Source organism: Simochromis diagramma, unplaced genomic scaffold (genome assembly GCF_900408965.1).
Source record: "Simochromis diagramma unplaced genomic scaffold, fSimDia1.1 OVJJ01000235.1, whole genome shotgun sequence".
NCBI lineage: Eukaryota > Metazoa > Chordata > Actinopteri > Cichliformes > Cichlidae > Simochromis > Simochromis diagramma.
Window position 1 is genome coordinate 436,462 of NW_024386861.1, and position 12,074 is coordinate 448,535.

At 42.5% G+C, this 12,074-nt stretch overlaps 1 protein-coding gene across 1 annotated transcript; it reads left to right on the forward strand.

Annotated features, from left to right (window-relative positions):
• Positions 1-2,696: 2,696 nt before the first annotated feature.
• On the forward strand, positions 2,697-10,987 carry LOC120733253 (angio-associated, migratory cell protein). The gene is made up of 11 exons (XM_040031333.1): positions 2,697-3,003; positions 3,102-3,245; positions 3,348-3,467; positions 4,249-4,388; positions 4,487-4,631; positions 4,860-4,943; positions 7,179-7,294; positions 7,383-7,471; positions 7,560-7,650; positions 7,993-8,147; positions 10,515-10,987. Exons 1-11 carry the CDS (start codon positions 2,913-2,915, stop codon positions 10,588-10,590), a joined length of 1,251 nt encoding a protein of 416 aa, XP_039887267.1. The 5' UTR covers positions 2,697-2,912; the 3' UTR covers positions 10,591-10,987.
• Positions 10,988-12,074: the final 1,087 nt, after the last annotated feature.

The following is a 12,074-nucleotide window of genomic DNA, read 5'->3' on the forward strand; positions in this document are numbered from 1 at the left end:
AGACCGAAAAAAGAAAAGAGAAAACAGCAAAAATGGATTTGAGAAATAAAGCAGCTCCGACCGGCGTTGTAACTAATGTCATCGAACTTTCCAGGGAGAGAAAGCCTCTTCCAGCGTTAGTCATAACCCAACAGAGAGTTTATAAATCTCTCGCCTGCTGCAGCTTTAAAACGTCTAAATAACGTACACCCTGATATTTCCACATCTCGCCACCACATCATGAGATGGCTGTATTTTTCCAGGAGAAAGCTTGAACACGGAGGGCCCGGGCAGCCAGTAAAACTTATTTGGGCATGCAGTCGCCGAGTCCTGCCAGCAGCATATAGCAAAAGACATAAAACTCCAACCGAAAGCCTGATGTAGACAAACTGTGCTAAGTGTTCATAAAATATCTCCAGCCAGGGAATGTTTGATGGAGGGATTAAGGACGGGAGAGAGGAGCTCCTTTTGAAATGAGCAGACCTGCTTCGAATGCTTTTCCTGTGGTGTTATTGCATTCTGACATATGCCTTCTGTTTTAATCACAGATAGAAAAGGGAGCTTCCAATAATTCCCAAAGCGCACGGAGGTCAGAGGTCAGGCTCAGCGTACGTGAAGCTGATGGGAATTGGGCCTTGTACTTCTTCTCTATGGCACCTCTTTTAGGTTTGAAGGCTCAAAAGCAGGGAAGCCAATCGCATTTTACATAGTAGGCCACATATAACCCACCTTGATCTCAAGTGGGCTGAAGTGGTGAAACTGCCCTTTCAGTCAGTGTAAAGACATTTAACTACACATTAAATGCCAGAGATATCTTAATATAAGAAAAGGAAGTGTAATTTCAACAGCATGTCTCAGTTTTTCCACACGATAAAGAAATGTTGCTTCAGGTAATGAAATAAATCTGCCAGCATGACTCTTTGGGTATACAGTGTAAGAAATAAATGTGTAAAATGACAGAAAAAGTTCTAGTATCTCACTGCCCAGACTGTCCTGTAAGTATAAAATAGAAAGTTTTAGTAATTTATAGTCCTAATATAAAACTGTGCTACCACGACAATAACAATAACATCACAAATTAATTTTCCGGCAAATCAAAATCTTGCTTCACCTCCTGAACCTGTAATAACAGGTGCATGAATTAGAGTTTTGTGACCCTGCGTTAAGCGTTTCACTAGAAGGCAAACTGAGGTCTAATCATGCAGGGAAATAAGTGAAAGGACAATCGGTCAGGGCTGATTATACAGCTACAATGAGGAACACGCCGCCGCGATGTTTTATGACACCAAAGATTGTCCTTACAAGGATGTTTGACTTTGATGTTTCTTACAGAAAAATTCTAAAATGTGTAAAATATGAAATGTGCCGCTGATGAAAATTAAGAATGGGAATTAGTTGTGCTACAACAGGATCACAATATTTAGTGTCTATCATGATAAAGTTATTTTGTGATACTCTATACATTATAAGACAGCAGCAGCATCTGTGTGACAGGGAAAATTACACTTGTAAAATAGCAAAAAAGAGAAAGAATGTATTAAGTTGCTGCATTGTGTTATTAAAGTGTGCTTATTTTATCATCATAACAGTTTTAATATTGGATTTAACTTAATATGGTGTCAGTGCAATTAATCAATCCTCTGAATCACTTTTCATTTTATTTTATTTTTTTCTACTATAAGTCAGTTCACTTTACTTTCTTTCCCCAAAAGGAGTCATGAAGTTCTAATTCTATTTAGGCAAACTGGTAATATTTGGCATATCAGTAATAAGGACACAACTGAGCAGCTAATAAAATAAATGAATAAACAGATTCACAGACAAGCGTAATCTAGAAAACAGTAAATAGTTATTTCTGAGGATTTAGGCTGATTAATTTGTTTTACGTACGCAAATATCTGTTTTTGATCTGTTTGTATAGAGACTTTAAATTTGGGATTATCTAGTTTTAACATAAACCACGTAATACTCTGAATGCAGTGTATGTTAGTTAGTTAAACATATAACAGGTAACTGCTGTGTTTCATTAGCACATTTTAACTGTTTGTTTGTTACCCATCTATTTGTATGTATTTTTAAATAGAGATTTGATTTTAATATGACTAGAATATACTTGGATAGTAAAACAACATTTCTCACATAGTTAGTATTATTGTCAAATATTGGTCATATTTTTTTCTTTGAAACTGACGAATCATGAGTAGTCCTTCAAATGTGGTTCAAATTATTATAAGACCTAAGAATGATTGCGTTTTATTACAGCTACTACTTACACTGATGCGACTACCACTAGAGATATTTTAAATAAAATCCTTCTGAGAATTTTAAAACAGTAAACTAGGTAGAGATACAAAATTAACTGACCTAATTTTGGGTCTACAGACGTTTTAATCATTTATTTTCAAAAAAACTTCTATTAATACAGTGTGTTGTGTCCCCATGACCATTAAAATGATTTTATTTTATCATTTCATCCATAGAAAATTAAGTAAAAACTAAACTTAACTTAATATAACTGTACAAATAAGTGTTCTCAGACAAGATGCCCACGGGGACTTTACTATACAATTACTTGTACTAAATTATTAATTTTAATTTTGCTAATCCTGCCGGTCAGCCAATATTTTCCCGCCACGTTGTGTAACTTTGCCAATGGCGCCATCTTGCGGATTACATCGTGAATGACGCTTTATGCGAGCGACTCCCCTACGTCATAAGTATGCGCCAGTCTCTCTAATCTCGACAACGTGAAGAAAACATGGGAGTCAGTTTTCCTTCTGACAGGTAGTTTCTTCTTTCTGAGGTCCTCGCGTCACTTAAACCGACGTTAGAGCGTCAGAGTGTCATTTTCAAGCTTACTGGGAGCCGCAGAGCGCGAGGCCGTTCAAAAGTCACGTGAACCGAGCTTTTTTTGCGGCTGTTTTGCTAGCAGCATGGACAACTCCGAGGAAAGTGCCATTGAGCTCCACGGAGATGAGGAAATTATTGAAGTCATCGACCTGAACGACACGGAGCCTGGCCCAGGTGGGTTTCGGCAGCACCCGTCTCCTCTCCCGTGACAGGCGGGACAAGAGCAGATATAGACCAGGTGACCGTCGTGTGCTGTGCTTTTTCTCTCGTAGATGATTTGGCTGATGACTTGGAGGACGTCGACTTCGATGACGCTGGAAACGCAGGTGATGACAATGACGGCTGGGAGACTGAGGACGAGATGGAGGCTGAGGCAGAGCAGGACGACAGCGATCTCACCTTCAACAAACACACCGGTGAAAACCTCCCTCGTGTCTCTGCTGCTGCTCTCTGATTGCTCCTGGCTGCTTAAGGTTTAAAAAGGTCTGACCCTTTTTCTTTCTTTCTTTTCTGTCCAGGCTCGGTGTTCTGTGTGAGTTTGGACCCAGCGACCAACAGCTTGGCTGTGAGCGGAGGGGAGGATGATAAGGCCTATGTTTGGAGGGTGAGCGATGGGGAAGTTCTGCTGGAGTGCACAGGTGAGTGTAGAGCTCAGAGGGTTGGATGATTTAGGGAAATCACTGTAGTGAGCTGGAACTAAAGACAAAGGCGGTTGTTTAGGCAGGGGGTAGATTGGGGGTGATCACATAAAGCTTTCTACCATGGCAATTAAAACACAAGCACCAGCACAGCATGGTTAAAATCACAAAATGTTTAGTTACAGTGTGGTTTGGCTTCATTTGTGGACGCAGGTGAGGAGCAAACATGGGAGTCTTTACAAAAACTCTTCCTGCTTTTCCAGACTTAAACACAATCCTGGTATTCTCAGATAAAGCAAAAACAAAAGAAAATGACAAAAAACAGGGTAATTAGCATTTCCAATTACTCTGGGAAATAGGCATCTGCAGATGCCAACGAGGGTTGCATCAATTTGGGGCTGGCTGTGGCTCAGAAGGGTGAACAGGTTCTGGTCCAAGCTGCCTTGGTCAAGATACTGAACCCAAAGCTGCAGTTGGTGCATCCATCAGAGTGTGAAAGAAAATCCTCAAAGGCACAGACTGAAGCTCTGTGTGAATGTGTGTGAGTGGCTCAATGTGGCTTTGTGTGCTCTTCTAAAGTAGAAACGCACTAGTGCATTTATTTGCATAGCGTGAGCGCTGTGTTGACATCAACCATGTGTGAAATGTGTCCACGCAAGCATTTTCACATTGTTTACATAAAGATGTGGACACACTGTGATGTCCCAGATGGGCAGGACAATGGCCAAAACAGGAAAAAAAAAAAAAATCATCATGCTCTTTGCCCTCTGTGCCTACACAGGTCACAAGGACTCAGTGACGTGTGCCATGTTCAGCCATGACTCCTCCCTGGTGGCATCCGGAGACATGAGCGGCTTGATTAAAGTCTGGAAAGTAGAAACTAAAGAGGAGATCTGGTCCTTTGAAGTGGGAGATCTGGAGGTAAGTGTGTGTGCGCGCGTGTGTGTGTGTGTGTGTGTGTGTGTGTGTGTGTGTGTGTGTGTGTGTGTGTGTGTAATAGCTGTTGCTTTCTATCTCAGTGGCTGGAGTGGCATCCCTGTGCTCCAGTGCTGCTAGCGGGAACGAATGATGGCAACGTGTGGATGTGGAAGATCCCCGCAGGAGACTGTAAAACCTTCCAGAGTTCGGCCTGTCAGGCCACCAGCGGCAAAGTCCTCCCCGATGGTGAGAGATGGGATACAAAAAGTCACCCCACACAGTACCCCCAAAAACCTGCCCACTTTTAACCACAGTTAGAAAACTCTGTGTGAAAGCAGCTCATGCCGTTATTTTGTATGCTATAATTTTATGGATGTGGTTTTAAATGGATGAAGCTGTCATTTTGTGCACTGTTTTACCTTTAATGCCCCTCAGTCCTCAAAAGTCTTGTAATTTATATATTTTCTCCTCCAGGTAAACGAGCTGTGGTGGGTTATGAGGATGGAACAGTACGCGTGTGGGACTTGAAGCAGGGAAATGCTATCCACGTCATTAAAGGTGGGTCTCACACATGCTTTCTTTTTATTATTAAGGTGATTTGTGAGTTTAATAAATAAGAAAACATATTAAGTTATATCTTGATTATAGGAAATTGATGGCCAGATGACGGAGGTGTGTTTATGAAAGAAGGTGTGTTATTGTTAGGGGTGGGTATCGTTTAGGTTTTATCTGATACAGTACCAAACCGGTACTTTTGAAACTATGACGGTGCTTAAAGAATGGAGAACACAAACTTTGTCCAAAACCTCTCATGTTTAACTGTTTTCCTCTTTTTCTTTGGTCATTTTAGCCTTTTTGGCCAGGGTGAAGGGAGTATCTGCCATCAAACAAGAAGACAGCTGCATGTAGCTATGATGATGTTTGCTAGTTCACCTTACCTGCATTAATGTAATAACGTGGTTAGCCTACTCAACTTAAATTACACACGAATAACATTAAGCTACTCACGCAGAGAAGAACGGCTGCTGCTGCATCATCATCCTCATCATTTCTGCTACACTGGCAGGGCTAGGGGCCAGGACTCTCCTCTTCGGGTTTTTGGGGATGTTGCTAACTCCGGGTCATAACAGGCACCACACCCGCAGTAGATGCGCTCGGTGTGAGGTCTCGCAGCAAGCTATCAAATACGGTGCATTTCTCGGCTTTTAAAAAACGCTATGCGTCGCCAGGTGTTTGATCAGATTCGAGGTGTTACCTCCTTTGACAGTATCACAGTATCAGCTTAAAGCACTTGTTGCTGCTGAGTTTGCATCTTTTGGTGTGAAGTACAGCCAGACTTTTGACCGCTTCGCCTTGGGTGTTTTTAGTCTGTAGCTCTGCTCTAAAAGAACGTACGTACCTGGGCCCGCCTACTACGCTCGCAAAGGTAAAATGATTGGCTAGAATCCAAAGTGTATGACATCTCAGGGGAAAAAAAGCACCGAAATGTGCGCTGCTTTTCGGTCTGGTTACTACCGTTTATGTCAGAATCGGTACCCATCCCTAGTTATTGTGCTGTTATGACTCCAGGGGGAGATGCAGCTGGCTTTAGTTTAATAGTGTAGATTCTGGATGAAAGGAGTCTCGGTGCTCTTTCCCACATTAAAGTTACATATAAACAGATGAAAAGCAATAAAAGTAGCAGAGCATAATACAGATTTGTTGAGTTATGGCTCAATAAAAAGAAACAGCAAAACTAAGGTCTTCTGTAAATAAATTTGTAGCTCGTATTTGGAGAAAGTTGTTTAACATGTGTAAACAGTTGTAAACAACGAGGATGAGCAGCAGCAGTAAATGTTGATCATAATTCTTGGTCTAAAACAACAGTACTGTGTGAAAGTCTTTTATCTTCTTTCAAGCAGCCAGACTTTCTTGTCATTTGTCTTGAGCAATAGTTTTTCTTTGGACATTTTTTTTCCTCACTCATTTTCAGTCCAGTCTTTGTCCCTGACAAGAAGAATTTTTCCAGGCCCCTCATCACTGAATGATTCAAACATTAAAAAAAACGCAGCTCACGCAAGGGATGAACCAGTTCTACACGTCCTTTATCTTTAGTCACTTTGTTACTAGCAGTGTCTCACAGAAAGGCATCGGTTGTTTTATATCTGTGCCAAAGATGATAAAGCTGGAGACAAACATAAAATAGTAGTTTTTGCACCAACAAGGTGATTCCCAAAGAGCTATTAGGCGACTGTTTGGTACATCTCAGCATGGTGTGCAGTGTGTCCTATAAATTTAAGAAAACTTGCCAAGTGGAGGATAGAAGTGGCAGGCCAAAAAAAATCCTCTACAGCAGATAAGCAGCATGTGGAAGTCAAGAAAGTGAACGTGAGAGAAGTGGCAGGTCTTACAGAGTGAGGCATCCAAAAGGACATCAGGCCAAAGATACAACAGCGAGTGTCTGCAGCCGTCTGTAAGACACGGTAGAGGCCGTCTCATGGTTTGGGCTGCATTTGCTTTTCTAACTTGAAAGCCTCTTTTTGCCAAGAAGTTCATTTTCCAGCACGGCAGTGATCCAAACATGGCAGTGCAGTAAAACCATACCTGTGTAGAAAAACACATAGTGGAATACTATCAGTCATGGATTGGCCTCCCCAGAGCCTCAACTTTATTGAAGCAGTGTGGCATCATGTTGACACAGAACAGATTGTTTTTACCGGTTTCGTTTTTCTTCTAGCAGAATATACAGAAGTGAGCGGTGCTTCAAGACGTTTACTGAGATGCATGTAGTTTATGCTGTTTGTCTCCTAACAGGTCAGGATGGACACCAGGGGGCGCTAACCTGCCTGGCTTGCAATAAGGACGGCTCTCTGATGCTGACAGGTTCAGTGGACGGCTGTGCAAAGCTCATCAACATCACCACGGGAAAGGTGGGTGCCACAGCCAACCAATACCAAGCAGGCAGGAAGTGTAGTGAAGCAGGTGCTTCCTGTGTCTGACCTACGTGTCTGTGTGAAGGTGGTCGGCGCGTTCTCTGTGGAGGGAGGAAAAGGCTCAAAAGATGAAGAGGAATCGAACTCTGTGGAATCTGTGGGATTCTGCAACATGTGAGTGGGCTGCACACTCGCAGTAATACAGAAGCATATCAGAGCCTCAGCCCCTCCTCAACAGTTTCACCTTTGTCGCCCTTTCCAGCCTGCCGCTCATCGCTGTCGCGTACTTGGACGGGACTCTGGCCATATATGATCTCTCCACGCAAGCCCTGAGGCACAGATGCCGTCACGAGGTGAGAAGCGGCAGACAGCGGCACAGTTTGTGCACGTTTAGTCTGGTCCCGCCTGTGTTCATGCTGGTCTATGCTCTGTGTATTGTGGGGAGGCTTTGCAGTCATATCAGAAACCCTCCCAGGGTTAGGGAGGTTTGTTTGAAGGGATGTTGCTTGTGTGCAGATAATGTGACAGAGAACATTCAGTCAGGAAGTCGTTCTTTGACAGTTTACCGAAAAAGGAGCTAAAAACATCAACTCTCTTTCCTCCAGCCTGTAATAAGCGTTTACTCTTGATGTTGCTTTAAAACTGGTGTTGGTGTCGCCTTTGCCTGTTTTTCATCGCGCTTTGTGTTCCTCCAGGCTGGCATCGTTCACCTGCAGTGGGAACAGTCTTCTTCTGTGGTGTCCACCTGCAGTTTAGACGGCGCGCTGCGCTTATGGGACGCTCGTTCAGGCAACATGGTGGCTGAGTACAAGGGCCACACCGCAGAGATCCTGGACTTCACCATGAACAGGTATGATTCCACAGCACACTGCCAGGACTGTGTGCCCTGCTCAAGGGCACTTAAGTGCATTAGAAATTAGGGATGTGCAGAAGTAGTCTTTCACTGGGAGGCACCAGCAAAGCTAGTTATTCTAATTTTGTGAATGCAGAACACAATTTCTGGCTGTGAGAAAGTCTTTCTCCTTCCTGATTTAGTTTTATTCTTTTCTCTTTTTTGCATATTTGTCACACTTACATGTTTCAGATCATTAAAAATGTTGTTTATGAGTCAAAAATAACTCTGACAAAGTGCAGTAGGCTAAAATATCTCAAAGAACAACAATTCAAGCTACAATCCAGAGAAACAGCTGAGAAACAAAGTAATTTACCTCTCAGCCTGGAAAGGGTCTTACATTTCTCAGGCTTTGAGGCTCCACTGAAACACAACAAATGGAGAAAGCCTGGAACAGCAGTGAACCTTCCCAGGAAAGGCCGACCTACCAAAGCTACTCCAAGAGCACATCAACGACTCATCCACGAGGTCACAGAAGAGCCCAGAACAACATCTAAAGAACTGCAGGCCTCACTTATCACGATTGAGGTCAGTTCATGATTAAACAACAAGAAGAAGACTGGATAAAAATGGCTGCTTCACTGGTTCAGGACGACTTGCCGTAATTGATGCAACCATGAATTCTGCTCTCTACCAGAAAATCCTGAAGGATGAACTGGGCCAGTAGGTCATGCTCTGAAGCTCAAGTTTACTGCAGGATCGTTGTTGCACTCATGTTACGCAGCAGAACAATGTGAAGCACAGCAGCTCGTCTGCATCTGAATGGCTCAACGAAAAAGCCAGAATGAAGGTTTTGGAGTGGAATCGAAGTCTGGACTTGAATCACACTGAGATGCTTTGGCATGACCTTAACCGTTCGTGCTCGTAAGCCCTGCAGTCTGGCTGAATTTAAACAAGTTCACAGATGAGTGGGCCAAAATTCTTCCACAGTGATCTGAAAGACTTGCCAGTTATTGCAAATGCTTGATGCCAAGCACAGTTATTAGGTTTAAAGGGCACGTACTTATTCACACAGGACCAGGTAGGTATGGGTATTTTTTTTCCCCTTTAATAAATGATATAATTTCAAAACTGCATTTTGTATTTACTCATGCTGTCTTTGTGTAATATTAAATTGACACGTGTAGACTTTCAGCTTTCATTTAAGGCTATACACATTCAAATTAGATGAAAAGTTTAGGAGTTTCAGCTCCTTAACGTGTGCCACCCTCTTTTTAAAGGGACCAAAGTAACTGGAAAATTGACTTGAATGCTATTTCATGGGCAGTGGTGCTTGCATTTGAAAGATTTTGCTGCAAACAGACAACATGAGATCAAATGAGCTGTGCATGCAGGTGAAACAAGCCATCCTGCAAAAACAAAACAAAAAACATCTGAGAAATTGCTGCAATATTAGCAGTGCCGAAATCAGTTTGTTACATCCTGAGATGGCAAGAAAGCACTGGTGAACTCAGCAACTCAGCAAAGACCTGGATGTCCAACAGTAATGGGTGATCACAGAATCATTTCCATGGTGGAAAGAAACCTCTTCACAACAGCCCACCAAGTGAACAACTCTCCAGGAGGCAGGCGTATCCAAGTCTACTGTAAAGAGAGACGACTGCATGAAAGTAAATACAGAGGATTCACTGCAAGGTGCAACAGCTCATGATGCAAGAATAGAAGGCCTAGATTTGACTCCCCTATAAAGGCCAGCACAGTTTGGGAAAACCAAGAAAAGCTCTACCAGAATGATGGCAGAAGAAAAGTATGGCGAAGGTGTGGAACAGCTCATGATCCAAAGCACACCACATCATCTGTAAAACACGGCGCTGGGAATTTCCCACCCTCCCACTGCATGCTGATGTTTTTGATGCTGCTCTCCACTCTGGCTCTCCCTGTGGAAATCCAGAGGTGAAAAGAGCAGCAGAAAGACCCCACAGCGCACAGCTGACGTCATTGATGGCAGATTGTACTCAGCAGGAGGAGCAGATGAGGTGGTTTGTAAAGCTACTTGAAGATGCATATCAAATTACATCACGAGTCCCCCCCAGTATGGGGTTTTCCAGTTAAAAGCACTGAGATCAGCTCCAGGATTACACATGAGTGTGAGTTTGAGCTGCTTGAACGACTGCTGTCCCTTATTGTTTCATCCACCCCCCAAATCCCCCCCGTGGTGACGAATAACTCGATGACGTTGCAACACAAAACTTTGTTAAATCACTGAACTATTTATAATAAAAATCCATGTGAACTCAGCCAACTGTGAGCAGGGTTCAAGTAAATATTTACTCTTTGTTTCCACTGTCTCTTAATCACATCCTGGCTGTCCTCGTGTCTCCGCAGGGAAGCCACTCTTGCTGTAACCGCTTCAGGAGACAACCAGGTGAAAGTCTTCTGCCTCCAAAGACCCGATCGGTAAAAGTCGAGACACAAGACAAATCAAAGAGAAGAGAGAATATTTTAGGAGATGAGACTTTGTTCCCGTTCACTTTTATCCTCAGGATGTTAAAATGCTCTCGTGTGCTCCTGAATGATTCTAATCTGGTTTTTGTTGTAGGACTGTAGCAACCAAAAGATTATTGTTACTTTTTGTGTTCTTTTGTCCTCATAGCACTTGATGTTTGCTTCATGGGCAGATGTTTAAGCCTCTTCAAGTAACTCTGAGATTCTTTAAAACACAATGTTTCTCACTATTTTTGTCCCAGAACACTTGTCAGTGATAAGAAAGTCAAAGCGTTGATGCATCATAGTGTCCTGCCTCTGACAGCCGCTGTTATGTTCTGTCCTCCAAATGAATTTAGAGATCAAACGATACAGAAAAGAGGATGATGTGTGTGTGTGTGTGTGTGGTCTCAGCTCTCAAACACAGATTTTTTTTTTTCTTTAATGTAAACTGAACTGTAAATACAAAAAATAAATAATATACTTTCTTCTTGGTAACACTTAGAACTTGTTTCTTGTGTTTGCTCCAAACTTAGTTCAAGTTTCTTACATTTATCAGTGATGACGAGCTGCATGATGAAGCATGAGGTCATTTTGATGGGAAAGCCTGCAACTTACTGGAACTTCTTTTAGTTCAAGTGGTCTCTTTGGTCTCTAGTTGGTTCAGTTTCATCTTACATCTGTTTTATCTCGAAATCAGATTTAAAAAAGAGGAGGATGTGAGTCAGTCTGAACAAGTCACAGCCCCCAGTGAAAGCAGATTTTCCCCAAACTGCAGCTTGGATTTAAAATAAAAGCAGGAAACTTGACTTTGAAAAGCCAAAATAATTAATTTAGTTGTTTGAGGTTTAAAAACAGATTGGATAAAGAAGTTTAATGTCACCTAGGAGCCTTAAAGCCTTCTGTCTGCAATGTCCGCAATTCATTTTGTAAATCAACTTAACTTTAACATTAACCATGTCTATTGAACAGTAATCTACTACTGTGCAAAAGTCTCGATGAACAGCGCTGTATCTGAAAGTCATGACCTCAAGAAATGGGAAAAGAATCCAGCAAAGACCTGAAAGATGCATGAGGACCTTCAGCTCATGCATCTGCTGTTCACCAAAGCCTCATCAGCAATGGTCTCAGTGGAAGGGTGGCTGTCAAGAAGCCATCCTTAATGAAGGGAAACAGGAAGAAAAGACTGAGGTGTCCGTGGTGGAGTCGTGAATCCAAAGTTTAGTTTTGGTTCAAATGGTGAACAAAGGTCAGGAGAGCAGGACAACCGTGAGTGTCTATAGCCGTGTGTAGGACACGGTGGAGGCTCTGTCATGGCTTGGGGCTGCACTTCAGCCAGTGGTGTTGGAGATCTTGTGAAAACTGATGAAATTATGAAGAAAAGTAATGTCAGATATTGATCAATCATACGATACCATCTGGAAGGTATCTTTTGTTTTTTTTTGGTACTGCAATGATCCC